Source organism: Zootoca vivipara, chromosome 16 (assembly GCF_965207765.1).
Source record: "Zootoca vivipara chromosome 16, rZooViv2.hap1.1, whole genome shotgun sequence".
NCBI lineage: Eukaryota > Metazoa > Chordata > Lepidosauria > Squamata > Lacertidae > Zootoca > Zootoca vivipara.
The window spans coordinates 14,340,273-14,358,189 of record NC_142599.1 but is presented as its reverse complement, the minus strand read 5'-3'; the positions used below and the strand labels follow the sequence as shown (position 1 = coordinate 14,358,189).

The following is a 17,917-nucleotide window of genomic DNA, read 5'->3' as shown; positions in this document are numbered from 1 at the left end:
CATCTGCAGTGATCAAGGAGCCCAGGAAAGTAAAATCTCTCACTGCCTTCATGGACCCCTTCATGGATCACTGTCTTGTTGTGGCGAAGGCGCTTAAATAACTTAGAGAAGCTATGTTTTGACCAAATGTGATCCACCTGGAGAAGGAACCGGCAAGCCACTCCAGTATCCCTGCCAAGAAAACTCCATGGACAAAGAGAACATAGCATCCATTACATTACTGTAAATAGCAGGTAGTGAGATGAGACACATAGTATTTGGTGGAAACCCAACTGCAGCAGAATGGAGACAATGCTGATTGTGACAAATGCAGGTCAACATGGGAAATCTTACATGCTTCTTATCTACAGTTACCGGTAGCTGCTTCTGGGCTTCCGAAAAGCATCCGGTTGGTCACTATGGGAGACAGGATGCTGTCCTAGATGGACCTTTGTTCTGACCCAGCAGGCACATTCTGCCCTGTGGAATTAGCAAGGATTGTTTGAGGATGATGGGCAACGGTAGTGTACAATTTTCATTTAAGTCCCTGAATCACATGTTCATGCTCCTTATGACCTCAGCTGATGACATCAGGTATTCAAAACAGTGCTTGAGAAACCAGGCAGTATGTCCAATCTCCCACCCCAATGATGACCATCACGCAGCCAGAAGGAATGCACCGCTAAATTACACTCAGATGGGAGGTGGGTGTTCCCACCTTTTGCGTCATGGATGATGCAGCTGTCCTTAAGAAGAAAGGTTATATTTTGGGGCATACCCTGGGCGAGAGTTCCTTTGCCAAAGTGAAATCTGCCTACTCGGAGCGCCTGAAATTCAACGTGGCCGTGAAAATCACAGACCGGAGGAAAGTCCCCAACGAGTTCCTGGAAAAATTCCTCCCCCGGGAGTTGGATATCTTGTCGACGGTGAACCACTGCTCCATCGTCAAAATCTACGAGATCTTTGAGACGTCCGGCAAGGTTTACATCGTGATGGAGCTCTGTGTGCAAGGAGACCTCTTGGAGTTCATCAAGAGCAACCATGGTCTGCCAGAGGAAGTTGCCTGCCGGATGTTCCGCCAGCTGTGCTGCGCCGTCAAATATTGCCACGATTTAGACGTGGTGCACAGGGACCTGAAATGCGACAACGTCCTCCTGGACAAAGAGATGAACGTCAAGCTGTCGGATTTCGGGTTTTCCAAGCGGTGCTTCCGGGACGGGAGTGGGAAGATCATCCCCAGCCAGACTTTCTGTGGCTCTGCAGCTTACGCTGCTCCGGAAGTCATCCAAGGCATCCCTTACCACCCCAAAATTTATGACATGTGGAGCTTGGGCGTCATCCTGTATGTCATGGTCTCCGGGTACATGCCCTACGATGACTCCAACGTCAAGAGGATGCTGCGGCTGCAGAAGGAACACAGAGTGCTCTTCCCAGATTCCCTGAGCATGGAATGCAAAGACCTTATTTTCCGCATGCTGCAGCCTGACGTTTCTCACCGGCTACGGATCGAAGATGTTTTGAACCACCCCTGGGTGCAAGGGAAGCGCCTGAAGTCCCGCCTCTTCTAAGAGTAGCCAGCTGGTAAAGGGGAAACATGAGCGATCTTGCTTTTGCAGAGTACAGTAAATGTGAATTCCTTTTCCGTAAGCTCCACTGCACTGTTCTCCTTATGAGATCAGGATATTGTTCACATGGTTGGTTGTTTGTTTGGTGGTTTACTTTGTGCGTTTCTACTTAGGTTTTCAATATTTACATTTCTGCTTATACCAACTTTCTACTAAAGCACACCGGAAACAACAGCTGGTGTACTAAGATATAAGGCTTCAAAGGAGATAGGAATGTGGAGGGTAGAAGAAAAATGAGCACATTCAGCTACCAACTCTTTCATTAGCGTTACAGAATGGAGTTAAGCTATTGATCGGGTAGAATGGAGGGTAAGAATTAATAGCAGTGGGTTCCAGCAAAGCTAACGGAGGGGGGTTTGCTGCTTTCACATGATGCAGCTGGTTCCAGCAGAGCCAATGGAAGCAGCTCTGAAAAAGGAGAGGGGACTTTCCACTTCCCCCTTCCCTCCACCAATTGCAGCCAGGTAGATGGGCTGTGGATTAAACTATTCTAGTCCTTTCAGAACATCTGGTCTGAACGGTCGTGAGCTATTATTTGCTCGAAGGTCGCCCTTCTTTCCTTTTTAAACTTTCAACTACCATAATTTTTAGCTGGCCCCTTTCTGTCAATTTGAACGTTCCATTTTATCTTATTGAAGTCAGATTTGGGTAACAATAAAACTACTAATTTATTACCTGCCCTTCATCCTAAGATCCTGGGGCAGGATTCCACAATTTAAAATGCAACTTTAAAAACAGCTTTAAAACTTATTGTTGCAAAAAAAAAAAAATTGCAATCACAAAAATAGGGTGGAAAATATGCATCTTAAGTGTCAAAGGCCAGCGAATTACAATCAAGCAGTATATAAATGTTAGCTAAATAAGTAAACCCATTTAGTGGTGGCTGGTGCCCATCGGGACATGTGGGGCAGGGAGAGGTCGCCAGTAGGTGGCATCAGAGTCAACTTTGTCTAGTTTGGCCCCCATCTTCCTCCTTGCCTTGTTATAGAAGGGCAACAGTGAGACGACAGAAGCAAAAATTGTGCATTTGTTGCTCCACCCACTTATGCCTCTGGCCCTGCCTGCCACGATGTGGCCCTCAGAAGGTTTCACATTAGGGAACATGGCCCTTGTGCTGAGAAATCTTCCCTACCTCTACCTATAGACCTTGAGAAACAGCCACCCCATGCTTAGCCAGGAAACAAGGAACAAGTATGTTGGGAACAGCAGTTTCCAGGTTTCCAACAGAATTTTAAAAATACGACAAAACATCAAACATTAAAAACATCCCGACACAGGGCTGCCTTCAGATGTCTTCTATAAAATTCAGGTAGTTGTTTATTTCCTTGACATCTGATGGGAGGGTGTTCCAACAGGGCGGGCACTACCACCGAGAAGGCCTTCTGCCTGGTTCCCTGTAACTTTACTTCTCGCAGGGAGGGAACCGCCAGAAGGCCCTCGGCGCTGGATCTCAGTGTCCAGGCAGGACGATGAGGGTGGAGATTCTCCTACAGGTATACTGGGCTGAGGCCATTTAGGGCTTTAAAGATCAGCACCAACACTTTGAACTGTGCTCGGAAACGTACTGGGAGCCAATGCAGGTCTTTCAGGACTAGTGTTATAAGGTCTCCCAGCTACCAGTCTAGCTTCCGCATTCTAGATTAGTTGCAGTTTCCGGGTCACCTTCAAAGGTAGAGCACATTGCAGTAGTCCAAGCTACATAGCACACATAGAAAGTTGCCTTATCAGGTACTTTGCCTACCTAGCCTATATTGTCCGCTCTGACTGGCAGCTACTCTTCAGAGTCTCAGGCCAAAGCAGTGGAGGCATCCCCCCCCCGCCCTGTTCGTACTGTAGGCAAGTTTCTCCGCAAACCCCTCTCTGTCCTCCATCCAGCAGACCGAGGGCTGTGATCAGAGTTCAAGGGCACATTTCCAGCCAGGCAAAGCCACCTGGGGGTTTTAAGCAGCGGCGGTGAGGGGTTGCGGCCTGGAGAGAGGAGTGTCGCCTGGGGAGAGGGTTCCAAGGGGCCAGGCACAGAGGCTTAGGACTGAATCACACGCTATGAAATCATTAAACGTATCCTAAGAACATAAAACAGCAAAATGAAACAGCAGAGGTACAAAGATACGGGGGAAGAACAAATAAATATAGCCTTCGTGGAATTATAGAGTTGGAAGGGGTCTCCCAAGGATCGCCAGGCCCCAGCCCTGAAACGCAGAAATCACCTTGCTAGGGTGTCAAGAAACACCTGGGAATCAAAAAACATGTTTGATTACCTCACACCCTTTTCTGCCGTGATCTCAAGGCAGTGGGCCTGGCTTCCCCCACCATTTTATAAGTTTTATAGGTTGGGCTCTGAGACATTGGCCGTTCCAAAGTCACTTGGTCCCACGCATGGCTTTGGGTTTGGGGCTTGAAAAGGGTGTGTGTGTCTCTTAATGCTCTAGCCACTATTCCACACTCCTCCTCCTCTCATGCAACTTCTTCCTCTCTTTTTTGACAGCCCAGGACTCATTTTATTATGTCGTGTGTGTGTGTGTGTGTGTGTGTGTGTGTGTGTGTGTGTGTGTGTGTGTGGAAACAGAGAACAACCTTACATTTACAGAGCAAAACGTCCTCTTGAATTATATACCCAGCACATGGAACCTTACGAAAGGACAATACGAGGGGACTCTCCGTGCCCTTACCACAGCAAAAAGACTGACACGGATGAATTGGAAAAATAAAAATGCAGCTCCCTTCTACGATTGGATTGAAGACTTATACAAACTCGCAACTTATGAACAACTTGCACATAAACGCAGACTTGCCTTGGACAAATTCATTGATATTTGGAATCCATTCTTACAAATACTGTAATAGATTAAGATCTGGTGAAGTACAATAACAACCTTGTAAAGCAGGCTTCCCTGACCTCAGCCCTCCAGATGTTTTTGGCCTACAGCTCCCATGATCCCTAACTAGCAGGACCAGTGGTCAGGGATGATGGGAATTGTAGTCTCAAAACATTTGGAGTGTTGTAAAATTTAAGCTGGTTCCTATGAACCCAGAGAAATGGATCTTGACCCAGGGAGAGCTCAAGGATCCAGGCAAGCAGACGAATTTAAGCGTCTCCTGCCCACCAAATAACAGAGACCAAACCAGGACGTACGAAGCAAGGCACTTTTATTTTTGCTGTTGCAACAGGGTCCTTCCTCTCACACAGGAGAACAAGGAAGGAACCCCAAACAAAGATGTCTTGCCCTTAAAAAGAAATTTGAAATTGGTTTCAGCCCACCCCCCAGAAGCATCATCCATATGTCACAGAAGGGGTGTAGCCCAAGACCCCCCTCCCTAGATTCATCATAGGTACATCATGAAAGGGGAGGTCTGGTGGCAGTAATCTGAGCAGTCTGGACCCTGCCCCCTGCCCCCCAAAACCTAATCAACAAAATTGAGAGATATTTACATTTCCCTGTTTCCCAGCCAAGTTAATCACACCCTTTTGTCTGGCAGTCAGGTATCAGGATGCCAGGGATTATCACTTTAATTCCTGAGACAATGAGAAGGTTCCCCCCACCCCACTTCTTCCTTGCAGAGGAACACCTGGTCAGAGAGAGAGTCAAAATGGTGTCAGAAAGGCCTGTCTTCCTGTGCTGCTTCAGACATGTGCCTGTACATTCATGTACATGTTTTATGAACAATTATTATATATATATAGATATGACCTCAAAATTCTTATAACAATTCCCCATTTGGGGCTATAATTTTTCTTAAAAATTGTTGCCCCACAAAAGAATAACCAGATGTGTTGTTTTAGTACTTTGGGAGAAGCATTTCTCAAAAATGGTCTATGTATTACACTTAACAGGATGGTCCACCAATATTGACTGGAAAGTGCAGTTTGCTTGTTTACCCTTTTGTGTGTTCTCAGGTGTCAAAAGCTAGCTCTCCTCTGGTTGCACACCTCCAACGTGGCACAACAGCAACAATCCCTGGTGAATCCCCTTAGGGCTTTCATATTGACCATGTCGCCTGGCACTCACCATAGCTGCCACAGGTTTGGACATGTCATGAGAGAGATGCCTTTGCCTTGGGCTTTCTATGGGCCTTTATTATAGGCTCTGGCCTTGCACTGTAGGGAGTTGCCCAGTTGCTCTTAAAGGAAGAAAGCTACTTGCACCTTGGATACACTTGCCCAATTAGAACTGAAGCCAAATTAAAATTTATACAGCCCCATAAAACATGTCCAAATTAGTCAAATTTAACTCTAAAAGGGATCATTCCTGTTAAATCAAGACATAAATACCTTCATTTATCTGGTGTTTCATGGATCTTGGAGCTTATTCTTGGTAAAATGAGTAAAAACAAATTTAAAAAATGTGTAGAGAAGGTTGGCACACTGCAGAGTGCCAGGTGGGACAAGAAAATGTGGTCATAAGTTGATCTAATCTAAATACTGAACTATGCAATATCCTGATCCTTTAAAAGGCATACAATGCATGGCAATAATACAAAAAAAAAAACATTGGGACACTATACATTTTTTTTTAAAAAAAAAAACCCAACAATTAAACACAAAATTGGTTCACCTCCCCCTCCTTGTGGAAATAACATACTGTCAGACATAGTTCAATGTTTCTGTCGAATATCACGCAACATAAGACCTAATAATTATATATCAGTTGTATGTCTTGAGGCCATCATGATCTTGAGACAATTCCGGCTGCTTTTAAATCCTAGGGCACAGAGTCTTGAGGTCAAGGAGAGAGAATGTCCTTGCAATTCACTTTCCCCCTTTGTCCCAAAGTCATTTGACACATTTCAGTATTCCTATATAACACATAATGCACAAAACCTTCAAATTATTAATTATACGCCATTTGTATATCTTGAGGCAATCAGGTGAACTTGAGATAATTCTTGCTGCTTTTGCATGTATCTCCAACAAGGGGGTTTTCTTGTCTGCCTTCGAGTCACTGGGAGGAAGTTAACAGTACTTCTATAACAGCACTTCTAAACCTTGCTGAAACGTTATAGCTTTCTAGGTCCTCCTTCTTAGGTTGTGATCAAAGAGATAAAATGTCAATTTGGTTTCCTGTAAAACATCCTTTTGAAAATAGGCCTGCAGGGGGTTGGGGCCTGAAGATATAATTAGTTAAAAAATAATAGTGATAAATAGTCAAGAAAGGGGAGAATATTCTAGAAATTTCTTCTTGGGGAGCTGCAAATAATATAAGATCATAGTTATTTAATTACTGCTGTTATTGTCTACTCAGTCAGTTTAATTTACTTCACCTAGTTTGGCTGTGGAGGAAACAAAGGACAAAAATTTTGTTAATTAGGACACAATCGATAAGTTATTAACATTTTCCTTATGTGGTTCTGAATTCTCTTTGAGGTTCATGTATCTTGTTTGAAAGGGATTATTATTATTATTATTTACAGGAAAGAATGACTTAGATGCTACATTTGTATGTACAGAAAGAAAAAGTAGAAATACCAAAAAAAAAAGATACAAAAATAAAACAAAATAAAATTTAGATTACCACTCACACAACAATTTTTACCTGGTTATTGTTAGAATAATTTCATAGACATAATGGAAAAACTGATATAATAAATGGAAGCAGATTATTTATAAGCTAAAGAGAAGCGCCAAAGAGAAATGAAATTACTGTTTGTATCTCCTCACTCCTCACTTTTTTTTTTTTTTTTGCTGTGGAAGAAAAGAATTGGCAAAACACTCAATCATTGCTACATTAGAAAAGGGAGGGTTATATTAACATAGGGTAATGCTTCGGGGTGAAATGCAAATGGGAGATAAGTATCCATCCTGAGTACCTGCTAGGAAAGAAATGGAGCCTTTTGTTTGCATAGTCTGTCAACTGGTAGACAGCAATTTTCTATGAATTTCCAAGTGTGGAGGGGCTTGTTTAGGTGGCGTCCCCCCCCCCCCCCATTGGGAGATAATTTTGCATTAAGGTTCTGAAAGAATTTCTCCACACCCTGAATCTCAGTATTTTGCTGGAAAGGGAAAATTATTTCATGTGAAAATCAGTCAGGAAATGTTCCTAAAATGTACAGAGTTTTGCATGTTGAACTGGAATTGGCAGCTTCTAAACAGTTGATGGTTCTCAATGGTTCTTTATCTATTTATTTTTACATAAGGAAATTTAAATTTAAGTTTCATGTGCAAAGCATAACCTTGAACCTCTTAATTAATTTATAAACTACTCAAGAGACAGACTTATAGTAGTACTCTGCTATTTATACCTGTGGAAAGAATCTGGCATGTTAAGATTTTTGGAACTTGGCAACCACTTAACCTTGATGGACCAGTAACACACATGAGGTTGTTTTCCCTCAGTGGTTCAAAGCTTTACATTAAGAAATTTGAATAATATTTCATGAGCAGATTATAACCTTTTCGCCCCTTAGTTAAAACCTCATTTTTCTCCTCTATTTTCCTCTTCAAGCTGACATAGCCTCTGTGCATGTACAGAGTTCATGATTCGGCAGTCTATTGTACCATTTTTTAAAGTGCTGCACCTCTTGACAAAATTACCATCTGAATAAAGGAAGGGAAGGGGAAAGAGTAGATTTTAAAATAGGGTTAGATTTTACACAGAAACTCACTTTTCAGTGCTTACAAACACATTTTCTCTCCCTCCTTTTTGCAAGTTTGGAAAGGGTTGGAAGGGATCTTGAGTAATCTAGTCCACCCCTTCTGAAATATGGGGATCTCAACACTATCACTGCCCTTAGGATACACATACATTTGAGTACAGACGCCTGACTGGGAAGGAAACACAGGCTATGCCCTATCACGGAAGCACATGTGTGTACTAAGGGAAAAATAAGGAAGGGGAAGATTAAAAGTACCAACGTTATATAGAAGCCTTTAGCAAACCTTAAGATTGGATAAACAGTTTAAGAGGGAATTTACTTCCTTACTAAAACCATTCTGTCCATTTGAATCAAGGTTAAAGTGACTCAGATAGACATTTGCTGGCTATGGATCCTCTACTTTTAATAACATTTCCCTAGAAGGAACACCATATTCCATAGTCACATGGTGAAACATTACATACAGAGCACATGGCTCCCTTGTGACACAGACCTTAAATATTATGAGTTCACAAACAAACATTTTCAAGGTTACAATCTCCCTTTTCCCTTCCCGCTCCCCCTTTCTGTACAGAAAGGGGTAGGTATGCACATACACCCCACTTTTACTCTCTAGAGAAAGATTGGGAAATGTTCAAGACTTTCATATGTGCTTAAACTTTACCCCCTTAATAGAGAAAGTGATAAAAACTTATATAATCACTCCACAAAAACAACAATTACACTCTTGTTCCAACTCTGAAAACCAATAATCTTTCCTTGCCAGAAAGCAGAGCTGGGCTGAATTTCAACCCATCACCACATCAGACACATTGCCTTTCACATAGCTCTAAAATGGGGGTTAGAAGGGACCCTGAGGTCATTTAGTCTAACCCTCTAAGATACAGGATTCACAAGATTTGAATGAAAATACCAACTTTATATAGAACCCTTTAGCAGATGAGTTTTTTTCCTTAAGAGGTGATATCAGGAGCCCAACACAATTGAAGTTAAAACTAGACTCAGATAGACAATTCCTGGCTAAGGAAGCTCTACTTTTGACAAACAATTCACCTTTATAGGAATAGCTGTTCAATTTTCCTTTAGTCAATATTCCTCTAGTCACTTGGAGGAAGACTCCCTTTTAGAGCCTCTCTCAATAACAAACATTTGCACACCTCATGAAGTGAACATTTTCAAGTTTCAAAATATTTTCAAAGCATTGAGCAAGCATTTTCAAACTTACTACTCTTATTTTCCTTCATCCTGCCCCCTCTTTTTACTTTTGGAGAGGAAAAAATGGCCTTCTACAGCCTCTTTAAAACAAACCTTTACACACTACCTCCACTCTTTTAAATATTTGCCATTGTTTTTGGGTTGATCAAGCCCTTACATAAGATTATTTAAGCAAGCTTGCCTTATTATTATATTATTTTAAACTATGCATGCTTTAAAAAAGGCAGTCTGTGGGTGTCATGGCCAAATTTTACACAAACCCCTAATTTCCTAAACCTGGATTATATCTCTCATTTACTTTAAGGGGAACAATGAACTATAGCAGACACAAGGATCAGACGCACATACACTTCACAGACAACACAGACAACATGTAACATGCAAACATATATAATTTTATACCATAACATACTTTGTAGGATTCCTCACAAAACTTTTCTCATTCAGAGTTCACCAGGGTTAATTTTAAAGCGGAGATTCACTGTATGTTAAAGGAACCTCCTGGTAGCCATTTCCCCTCATCTGGGTGGTCCATAGTAAAGCGGACCCAGTGTTTTTTTCTTACAAAGTTTTTGCAATTGGTTCCCTTCAAGCTTGTCCGCCCCGGGGATTTCGTGCCAATTTAAGAGAACGAATTGGAGTGGACTTTCATCCTCAAAGTCCTTACCGGAGCCAAGCCTCAGTTGTGCTTTGCCTCGGTTGGGAGTCTGGGAAAGGAATTCCTTAGAGTGGGTTGCACCCATTTTACTTAAGCCTTTTTATACTGCAGTTCGGGTCCCCGACCCTGTTCCTGGACACTCTTAACTTCCCGAGTCTATGACTCACCCCCACGTCCTAGTGGTGTTCCTGCCTGCCGTTCGCGTGCACTAACTACTAGGCGGCCTGGTGCAGCTAAAACCCTATTGGAACCCTCCCACTGGTCATCAATTGCCTGAGGGTTCCACAGCAACTTCCCTGCCTCTTACACACTAGACTCATATCCTACTGAACGCTTGCCTACGCAATGTCAGGTCGGAACTGAGGAATACAGAGATACAGAGTAGTAGGAAAGGAACGGGCGCACTTGCAATCTCTGGTCATGGGTCATACCTAACAAAGGTCGCCATGGCAGGGGGGCGTCTTCACCCGAAGATTAAGAGCAGAGGAATAGGAAACAGAGCTGGGATAGCCAGATTCCCAGATTGGTAGAAAAGCGACAGTTTGCTCAGACTTCTGCTCAGTTTGGCAGAAGGGAGCTGGGACAGTCTTTCTGAGCTCTGCGTTTAACGTAAAGACTGTTGCCCTGGACCTCAGTTCTACCTTGTAACTGTGCCTGGCAGCCTTGCTGCAACTAAGGTCCAAAGAGGAGAGTAGAAAAGGATAGTCCAAGTGGAGAAATAGATTTTTAGTTGCTGTGGTTCTTAGCTCACCCAAGGTGTCCCCTTTTAATACTCACGACCGATCCTTTCAGTCGAATCCCGTTGTCTCCAGCTTCCAACTGGTTCCTGAAAAAAAAACAGCCTTGTCCCTTTAAACGTTGCTTCGTCCTGGGGGTCCCGCTTGGACTCTCAATTACTACCAAGTGCCTCGGGTCCTGAGGTTGGTTTACCCCCCTGCAAAAGAGGCAAGGGCGCGCTGGGCTCCCCTTCCTCAGTGAACCCGGAGCTCAAGGCAAAACTGGGTCCCTTCGTGGTCGCCAAATTGTTGTAAAATTTAAGCTGGTTCCTATGAACCCAGAGAAATGGATCTTGACCCAGGGAGAGCTCAAGGATCCAGGCAAGCAGACGAATTTAAGCGTCTCCTGCCCACCAAATAACAGAGACCAAACCAGGACGTACGAAGCAAGGCACTTTTATTTTTGCTGTTGCAACAGGGTCCTTCCTCTCACACAGGAGAACAAGGAAGGAACCCCAAACAAAGATGTCTTGCCCTTAAAAAGAAATTTGAAATTGGTTTCAGCCCACCCCCCAGAAGCATCATCCATATGTCACAGAAGGGGTGTAGCCCAAGACCCCCCTCCCTAGATTCATCATAGGTACATCATGAAAGGGGAGGTCTGGTGGCAGTAATCTGAGCAGTCTGGACCCTGCCCCCTGCCCCCCAAAACCTAATCAACAAAATTGAGAGATATTTACATTTCCCTGTTTCCCAGCCAAGTTAATCACACCCTTTTGTCTGGCAGTCAGGTATCAGGATGCCAGGGATTATCACTTTAATTCCTGAGACAATGAGAAGGTTCCCCCCACCCCACTTCTTCCTTGCAGAGGAACACCTGGTCAGAGAGAGAGTCAAAATGGTGTCAGAAAGGCCTGTCTTCCTGTGCTGCTTCAGACATGTGCCTGTACATTCATGTACATGTTTTATGAACAATTATTATATATATATAGATATGACCTCAAAATTCTTATAACAGGAGGCAGGGCCATCTCAAGCAGGTCGGGCGCCCGGGCGCCGTGGCGCAGAGATCGCTCCGGCGCCCTGCGCCACCAAGACTACCCCTAGAGCCGGGCCTCTTTGGAAGGCCGAGGTTGAGGAAGCCTGATGTAAAGTATACAGTTTGGGGTTCCCCCCTCCCCTCTTTATTTTCCCTTCTACACTGGTTCTGTTTCTCTTTTCCTTTCTCTTTTAATTTACATCTCACCACGTTTAGTGCACATATAATTATGTACTTTTTGAACGTTCAATAAAGAGGTTTAAAATCTAAATAAAACGAGAGAGTGGGTTGCAGTACAGCTCTAAATTTGATTCAAGGTTCTTCTGAAAGATCTTCCCAAAACTTAATGGAGAAGAAATGTCACCTGTGGCAGGAAAGATCTGACACCATCCATCAGAGGAAGAACAGTCCTCCTCGTCAACTAGGGCGGGTGGGTTTTCTTCTTCAAAGGAATCATCTCCCAAGAGTCTTCTGTGATGAATGGAATAGTGGCTCTTATTAATAAGAATTGCCTCCAAACCTCCTTGTTTATCAAAGCTTTGAAGTTTTTCCAAGGTGCAGTGGCAGCATTGGAGAGACACAGCACATCATCTATAGGCAAGGCACATTCCATTCACCGTGTTCTCCTTGATTCAAGGGTACCTGAAGGGAGGGGAGGGCTGTCGTTTCTAAGTGTGTGTCCTTTATTGTATTCCATTTCTTCAGAAGTTTTTGTGTATTGTGAGTGGGCCGGATTGACAAGGAGGAAGAGTCAGCAGCTTGAGGTAGGCCTACCAGCCTTGACATCAGTCCCATGTTCCTTGCGACCAGGGCCGGTGCTAGGGTTTTTGGCGCCCTAGGCGAGGTCACCTTATGCCCCCCCCCTGTGTGAATGGCTAGCCCGCCCCTCGCCCGGCAACGGCAGGAGAAGAAGAAGAAGGAAAAAAGGAAGCTGCAGCCTCGCTCGGTCAGCAGCTTCTTTTTTTATTTTTTCTTCTCCCGACGTTGCCAGCCCCTCGCCCGACAACGCCGGGAGAAGAAAAAATTAAGAAATGAAGCCACAGGCGAGGGCGGACGGTGGCTGGGGGGTTTGGGGGGCAGGCTGGGCAGCGCCCCCTCCATTTTGGTGCCCTAGGCGATGGCCTAGTTCGCCTAAATGGACACGCTGGCCCTGCTTGCGACCCATAGCTCTGCCATAATTAAGAACTAGCTAGGAGTGCCCAGGAATTTGTAGAAACCAAAAATTGGTTTTTAAAAATGGATACAGTGGTACCTCGGTTTACAAACACAATTGGTTCCGGAAGTCTGTACTTAACCTGAAGCGTACTTAACCTGAAGCGAACTTTCCCATTGAAGGTAATGGAAAGTGGATTAATCCGTTCCAGACGGTCCGTGGAGTACTTAAACTGAAGCGTACTTAACTTGAAGCGAACTTTCCCATTGAAAGTAATGGAAAGTGGATTAATCTGTTCCAGACGGGTCCGCGGAGTACTCAACCTGAAGCGTACTTAACCCGAGGTATGAGTGTAATTGGTTCCAGAAGTCCATACTTAACCTGAAGTGTACTTAACCTGAAGCGAACTTTCCCATTGAAAGTAATGGAAAGTGGATTAATCCATTCCAGACAGGTCCGCGGAGTACTTAAACTGAAAATACTCAAACCGAGGTATGACTGTAGTGTAATTTGTGTGTGTGTGGACCCATCACACCAAATCATGGGCGAAGTCACATTTTGGTCCACCGTCTTGAATCAAAATGGCGCCTGGAATCCAAGTGCAGGCAAAGAACACATTCCCCCTGCCCTTCACGAACCCGCATGCCAGATTTGGTAATGATATCCCGAGAGGCGGCCAAATCTATGCCAAAAAGGGCCAAGTCACTTTACAGTCATATTTTGGTCCACCATCTTGATTCAAAATGGCACCCGGCATCCAAATGCCACTGCTAACTGCTGCCACCACCTCAGGACCCCTTGTGCCAAGTTTAGTGATGATTTCTCAAGAGGCAGATAGACAACAAACAAACAGGTGGAGAGACCGACTGACCGACTGACCGACCACTCTCCAAAATATTTAGTAGATCCAGTGTTAGTCACAGGTTCCATTTAAAGTGATATCATACCGCTTTAAACATCCACAGTTTCCTGCAAAGAATTCTGGGCCCTGCCTTTTATTCAGGGGCTGAGAGTTGTTAGGAGACACAAACACCATTCCCCTCCCAGGATTACAATTCCCAGCATTCCCTTTGGAAGAAGAATGTGCCCTAAGTTTACTTGACACATCCAGACCTATAGTTTTGTAGAGAAAATGTAGCATGGAGCTTTGCTCTCCCTCCTGTCTATAATACACAGTGGGTTACTGGTCTTTTTGCAAAAATGGCAACCCTTTTGAAGGCTCCCAGGCTACCTGAAATATCATACCTCCCTACCGGTATATAAGCTTGCCTGGGTGTTAAGATCCTCAGGTAAGCACCTCAGAAGCACAGCTGCTTGTGACAAGAGACAAGAGTCTTTTCTGTAGCTGCCCCCATATTGTGGAATTAACGTCATTTTAATTGCTGGTTCTAAATGTATTTAGGAGAAGGGGACGACAGAGGACGAGATGGTTGGACAGTGTTCTCGAAGCTACCAACATGAGTTTGACCAAACTGCGGGAGGCAGTGGAAGACAGGAGTGCCTGGCGTGCTCTGGTCCATGGGGTCACGAAGAGTCGAACACGACTAAACGACTAAACAACAAAATGTATTCTATTTGGGGTGGATGAGTTTATTTTTATGGCTTTGGATTTTACATATTGATGTTTTTTAAAGTTGCAAGCTGCTGTGAATTTCAGTCTGGGAGAAAGGTGGGATATGAATACATCAAATAAATAAATAGACAATAAGCCCGTACTTTCTGATGACACGCGGGAATGTTACCCTGGGCATCCCGACCAATGACTTAGCTCTGACATAAAGCCATAGAGTGCATGGTTAGTCAGCACCAACGACAGCCCCGCATTGTGACATCACAAAAGAATGTTGAGGGTTCTCCTGCAACATCCAAGGAAGGGGAGCCCAAGGCCATTTCAGATGACCATCCTGGAATGTGCGTGAATCGGAGGGGGGCGGGATACGGGATGCTCAGCCAACTTGAACATATTGCTTAGGGTCTGCCTCCAGGACTATGGATGATGCTGAAGTTCTTAAAAAGAGAGGCTACATCATGGGAATCAACCTCGGAGAAGGGTCTTACGCCAAGGTGAAATCGGCCTACTCGGATCGCTTGAAGTGCAACGTGGCCGTCAAGATCATCGACAAGAGGAAGGCTCCTCGGGACTTCTTGGATAGATTCCTCCCCAGAGAGATAGAGATGCTGGCGAGGGTGAAGCACCACGCCATCATCAAGACCTATGAGATCTTTGAGACCTCCGACGGCAAAGTCTACATCGTGACCGAATTGGGCGTGCAAGGAGACTTGCTGGAGTTCATCAAGAGGAGAGGAGCCATTCCTGAAGACGTTGCCCGCAAGATGTTCCACCAGCTCGCCAGTGCCATCAAGTACTGTCACGAGCTGGACATTGTCCACCGGGACTTGAAATGTGAGAACCTTCTTCTGGACAAAGAGTTCAACATCAAACTGACGGACTTTGGCTTTTCCAAGAGAGTCGCCCGCGACGAAGATGGCAGGGTGGTCCTCAGCAAGACTTTCTGTGGTTCGGCAGCCTACGCGGCCCCTGAAGTGCTGCAAGGCATCCCTTACCAGCCAAAGGTTTATGACATATGGAGCCTGGGGGTGGTCCTGTTCATCATGGTGTGTGGCTCGATGCCTTATGACGACTCGAACATCAAGAAAATGCTCAAGCTGCAGAAGGAGCACCGTGTGCACTTCCCCCGGTCCAAAGTGCTGTCGGTCGAATGCAAAGATCTCATTTACCGCATGCTCCAACCCGACGTCTCCCGCCGACTCTGCATTGACGAGGTTTTAATGCACGTGTGGATGCAGGACCAGAGATCCGTTTCGGACACCACGCTCATGAAGTCGGGGGAATGCTCCCACCACCATAATCAGATAAGGGCCATGTTCGGGAAGGATTCGTCAGGGCCGGAGCCTTCGGAAAATGAGCAAATTATCCAAGAAGATAGGCATACTGAATTGGATGTCCTCTCTGAAAAGATGCAAAGGACTTGTCTTTGAAAAATCCAGAGGCCCAGCGACAAGCAGAGGCAAATAGGACAGTGGGTTTCTGTAGCACTGCCAGTTCCAGAAACCTCTTTAAAGACTACGTCCTGAAAACTTTTCTTGGAAAGAGATAAAAACAATTTGGGAGGAATTTTCCTTTCTTTCTTTTTTGGTCAACATCAAGTCCTTTCAGATTTGTCTGTCTTGGAAGCCACAGGAGCCAACAACATCTGCACCTCTCGACGTTTGCAAGATGCACAACGTTGGATGGAGAGGGAATAGATTTTTCTCACCCCTTTTTAATCCTCTGTAAACAACCGCACCATGCAGCTTAAAGCGCTCTTATACCACTTCAACAATCATGGAGGATCCTGGGAACTGTCGTTTGCTAAGGATGCCTGGGATTTTAGCTCCATGAGGTCGGCACCCCTTAACCAACCTCAGTTCCCAGGATCCTTTAAGGCGGAGAGGAGCCATGACAGTAGAAGTGACATAAGAGTGTTTTAAAAATGGGTGGCGTAGATGTGAATTTTGCCATGTCCTGATGAGTCTTGGCCTGATACACCCTCCAGGTTGGTCCCTGCTACTCGTGAGATCTAAAATATAGCTTCAAAGAGACCCGCCTGCTGTAGCACCAGTTAGTTTTTTTTTCCCCTGCAATGATGACCAGCTGCAAACCCTTTGAACTGTCTGCGTCTGTGATGGCAACTTCTGCCATGAAAGGTACACACACATAAGGTATCTGTGCTGAAGTTCCACCTAAGAAATCGGTCCCAGTGAAATTAAGGTTATAGAAAATCCAGATCCAGTAAAACTATAATCTTAAACACTCTCCCTCTGTGTTTTGTTTTTAAATGGATTCCTTACTTAGCACATGCAGGAATTTCAGCTAAATCAGGGGTGATTTCGACTGGCTTCCAGCCAGTTTTCCCCAAACCATGCCCACCTGCTCCTCAGGGGATGTGGCTCGTGTAACATCATCTGATGGGCAGGAAGGCAAGATAAAATCCTGTTGCACATGCCTGGGAGCAGGGGCATGCAGCCAAACAGAGCAGGGTTTAACCCCCGCTTGTCAGTCGATGAGCAGGGGTTAAATCCTGCTTAGATATTAAGCCCCATTCCTGATTCGGCATAGTAATCCCCGCTAAAATAATGGGGTTCCCCCTCTAGTTTAGCAGGGGATTCTGATGCACTCCCCTTCATGAGTCAGGAAGGGGTTGGCCTAGATAGAACCTCCTGTTAAAACTACAGTGCCCCAAATACTTTTGTTGACCACCAGCATTACACTTTCCACTTTTAAGCGGAATAGAGTGGTTGCTTTAGAAGACGATAATCAGGCATCCGAACAACATGACCAGTCCAACGAAGTTGAGGTTGAAGAATCATTGCTTCGACACTGGTGATCTTTGCTTTTTCTAGTACACTGAGTAGCAGCAGCAAACAGACAACACGGTAATGTTAGCAAAACAGTGAAAAGGTAAACAACTGTGAAGTGCAAATATTTAAATGTATATGCACCAACAACCTTCACATATACAAAAAGATTCAAAAATGTGTACAAAATCTCATGCTCGAAGTCTTAAAAGTCCAGTATAAGGTGCAATGTTGTTGTTTAGTCGTGTCCGACTCCTCGTGACCCCATGGACCAGAGCACGCCAGGTGCAATAATCAAGTCTAATAATCAAGTCCGATAATAAAGTGCTATGATGTATCGCACATTCTTATCTCTTCCCATGCATTCTTATCTCATCTGACGGGCGGCTAGCTTCTTCCCCATTTCACAGGAATGGTTTCCTCAGGGGGCGGACTCTTTCTTAAGTAATAAATTTGTATAAATTCATATGATGCACCATAAATTCTTATACATTTCTTTAAAACATTACAGAAATGTTTAAAATTACTCACCTAAGGTTCATGTGTAAAAGCTTAACAAGACTACCGAAGCTCACAATTCTC

At 44.5% G+C, this 17,917-nt stretch overlaps 2 protein-coding genes across 2 annotated transcripts; both read left to right on the top strand.

The window, feature by feature from the left end:
* Positions 1-689: 689 nt before the first annotated feature.
* LOC118076170 (testis-specific serine/threonine-protein kinase 2-like) lies at positions 690-1,547 on the top strand. Its single transcript, XM_035098782.2, has one exon. It carries the CDS (start codon positions 708-710, stop codon positions 1,545-1,547), a length of 840 nt encoding a protein of 279 aa, XP_034954673.1. The 5' UTR covers positions 690-707.
* A 13,418-nt stretch (positions 1,548-14,965) lies between these two features.
* Positions 14,966-15,976, top strand: LOC118076107 (testis-specific serine/threonine-protein kinase 1-like). The gene has a single exon (XM_035098660.2). It carries the CDS (start codon positions 14,966-14,968, stop codon positions 15,974-15,976), a length of 1,011 nt encoding a protein of 336 aa, XP_034954551.1.
* Positions 15,977-17,917: the final 1,941 nt, after the last annotated feature.

Bases quoted from the DNA above. Each gene is read 5' to 3' on its own strand.
- LOC118076170 (XM_035098782.2), top strand. From the start codon at position 708: ATGGATGATGCAGCTGTCCTTAAGAAGAAAGGTTATATTTTGGGGCAT.
- LOC118076107 (XM_035098660.2), top strand. From the start codon at position 14,966: ATGGATGATGCTGAAGTTCTTAAAAAGAGAGGCTACATCATGGGAATC.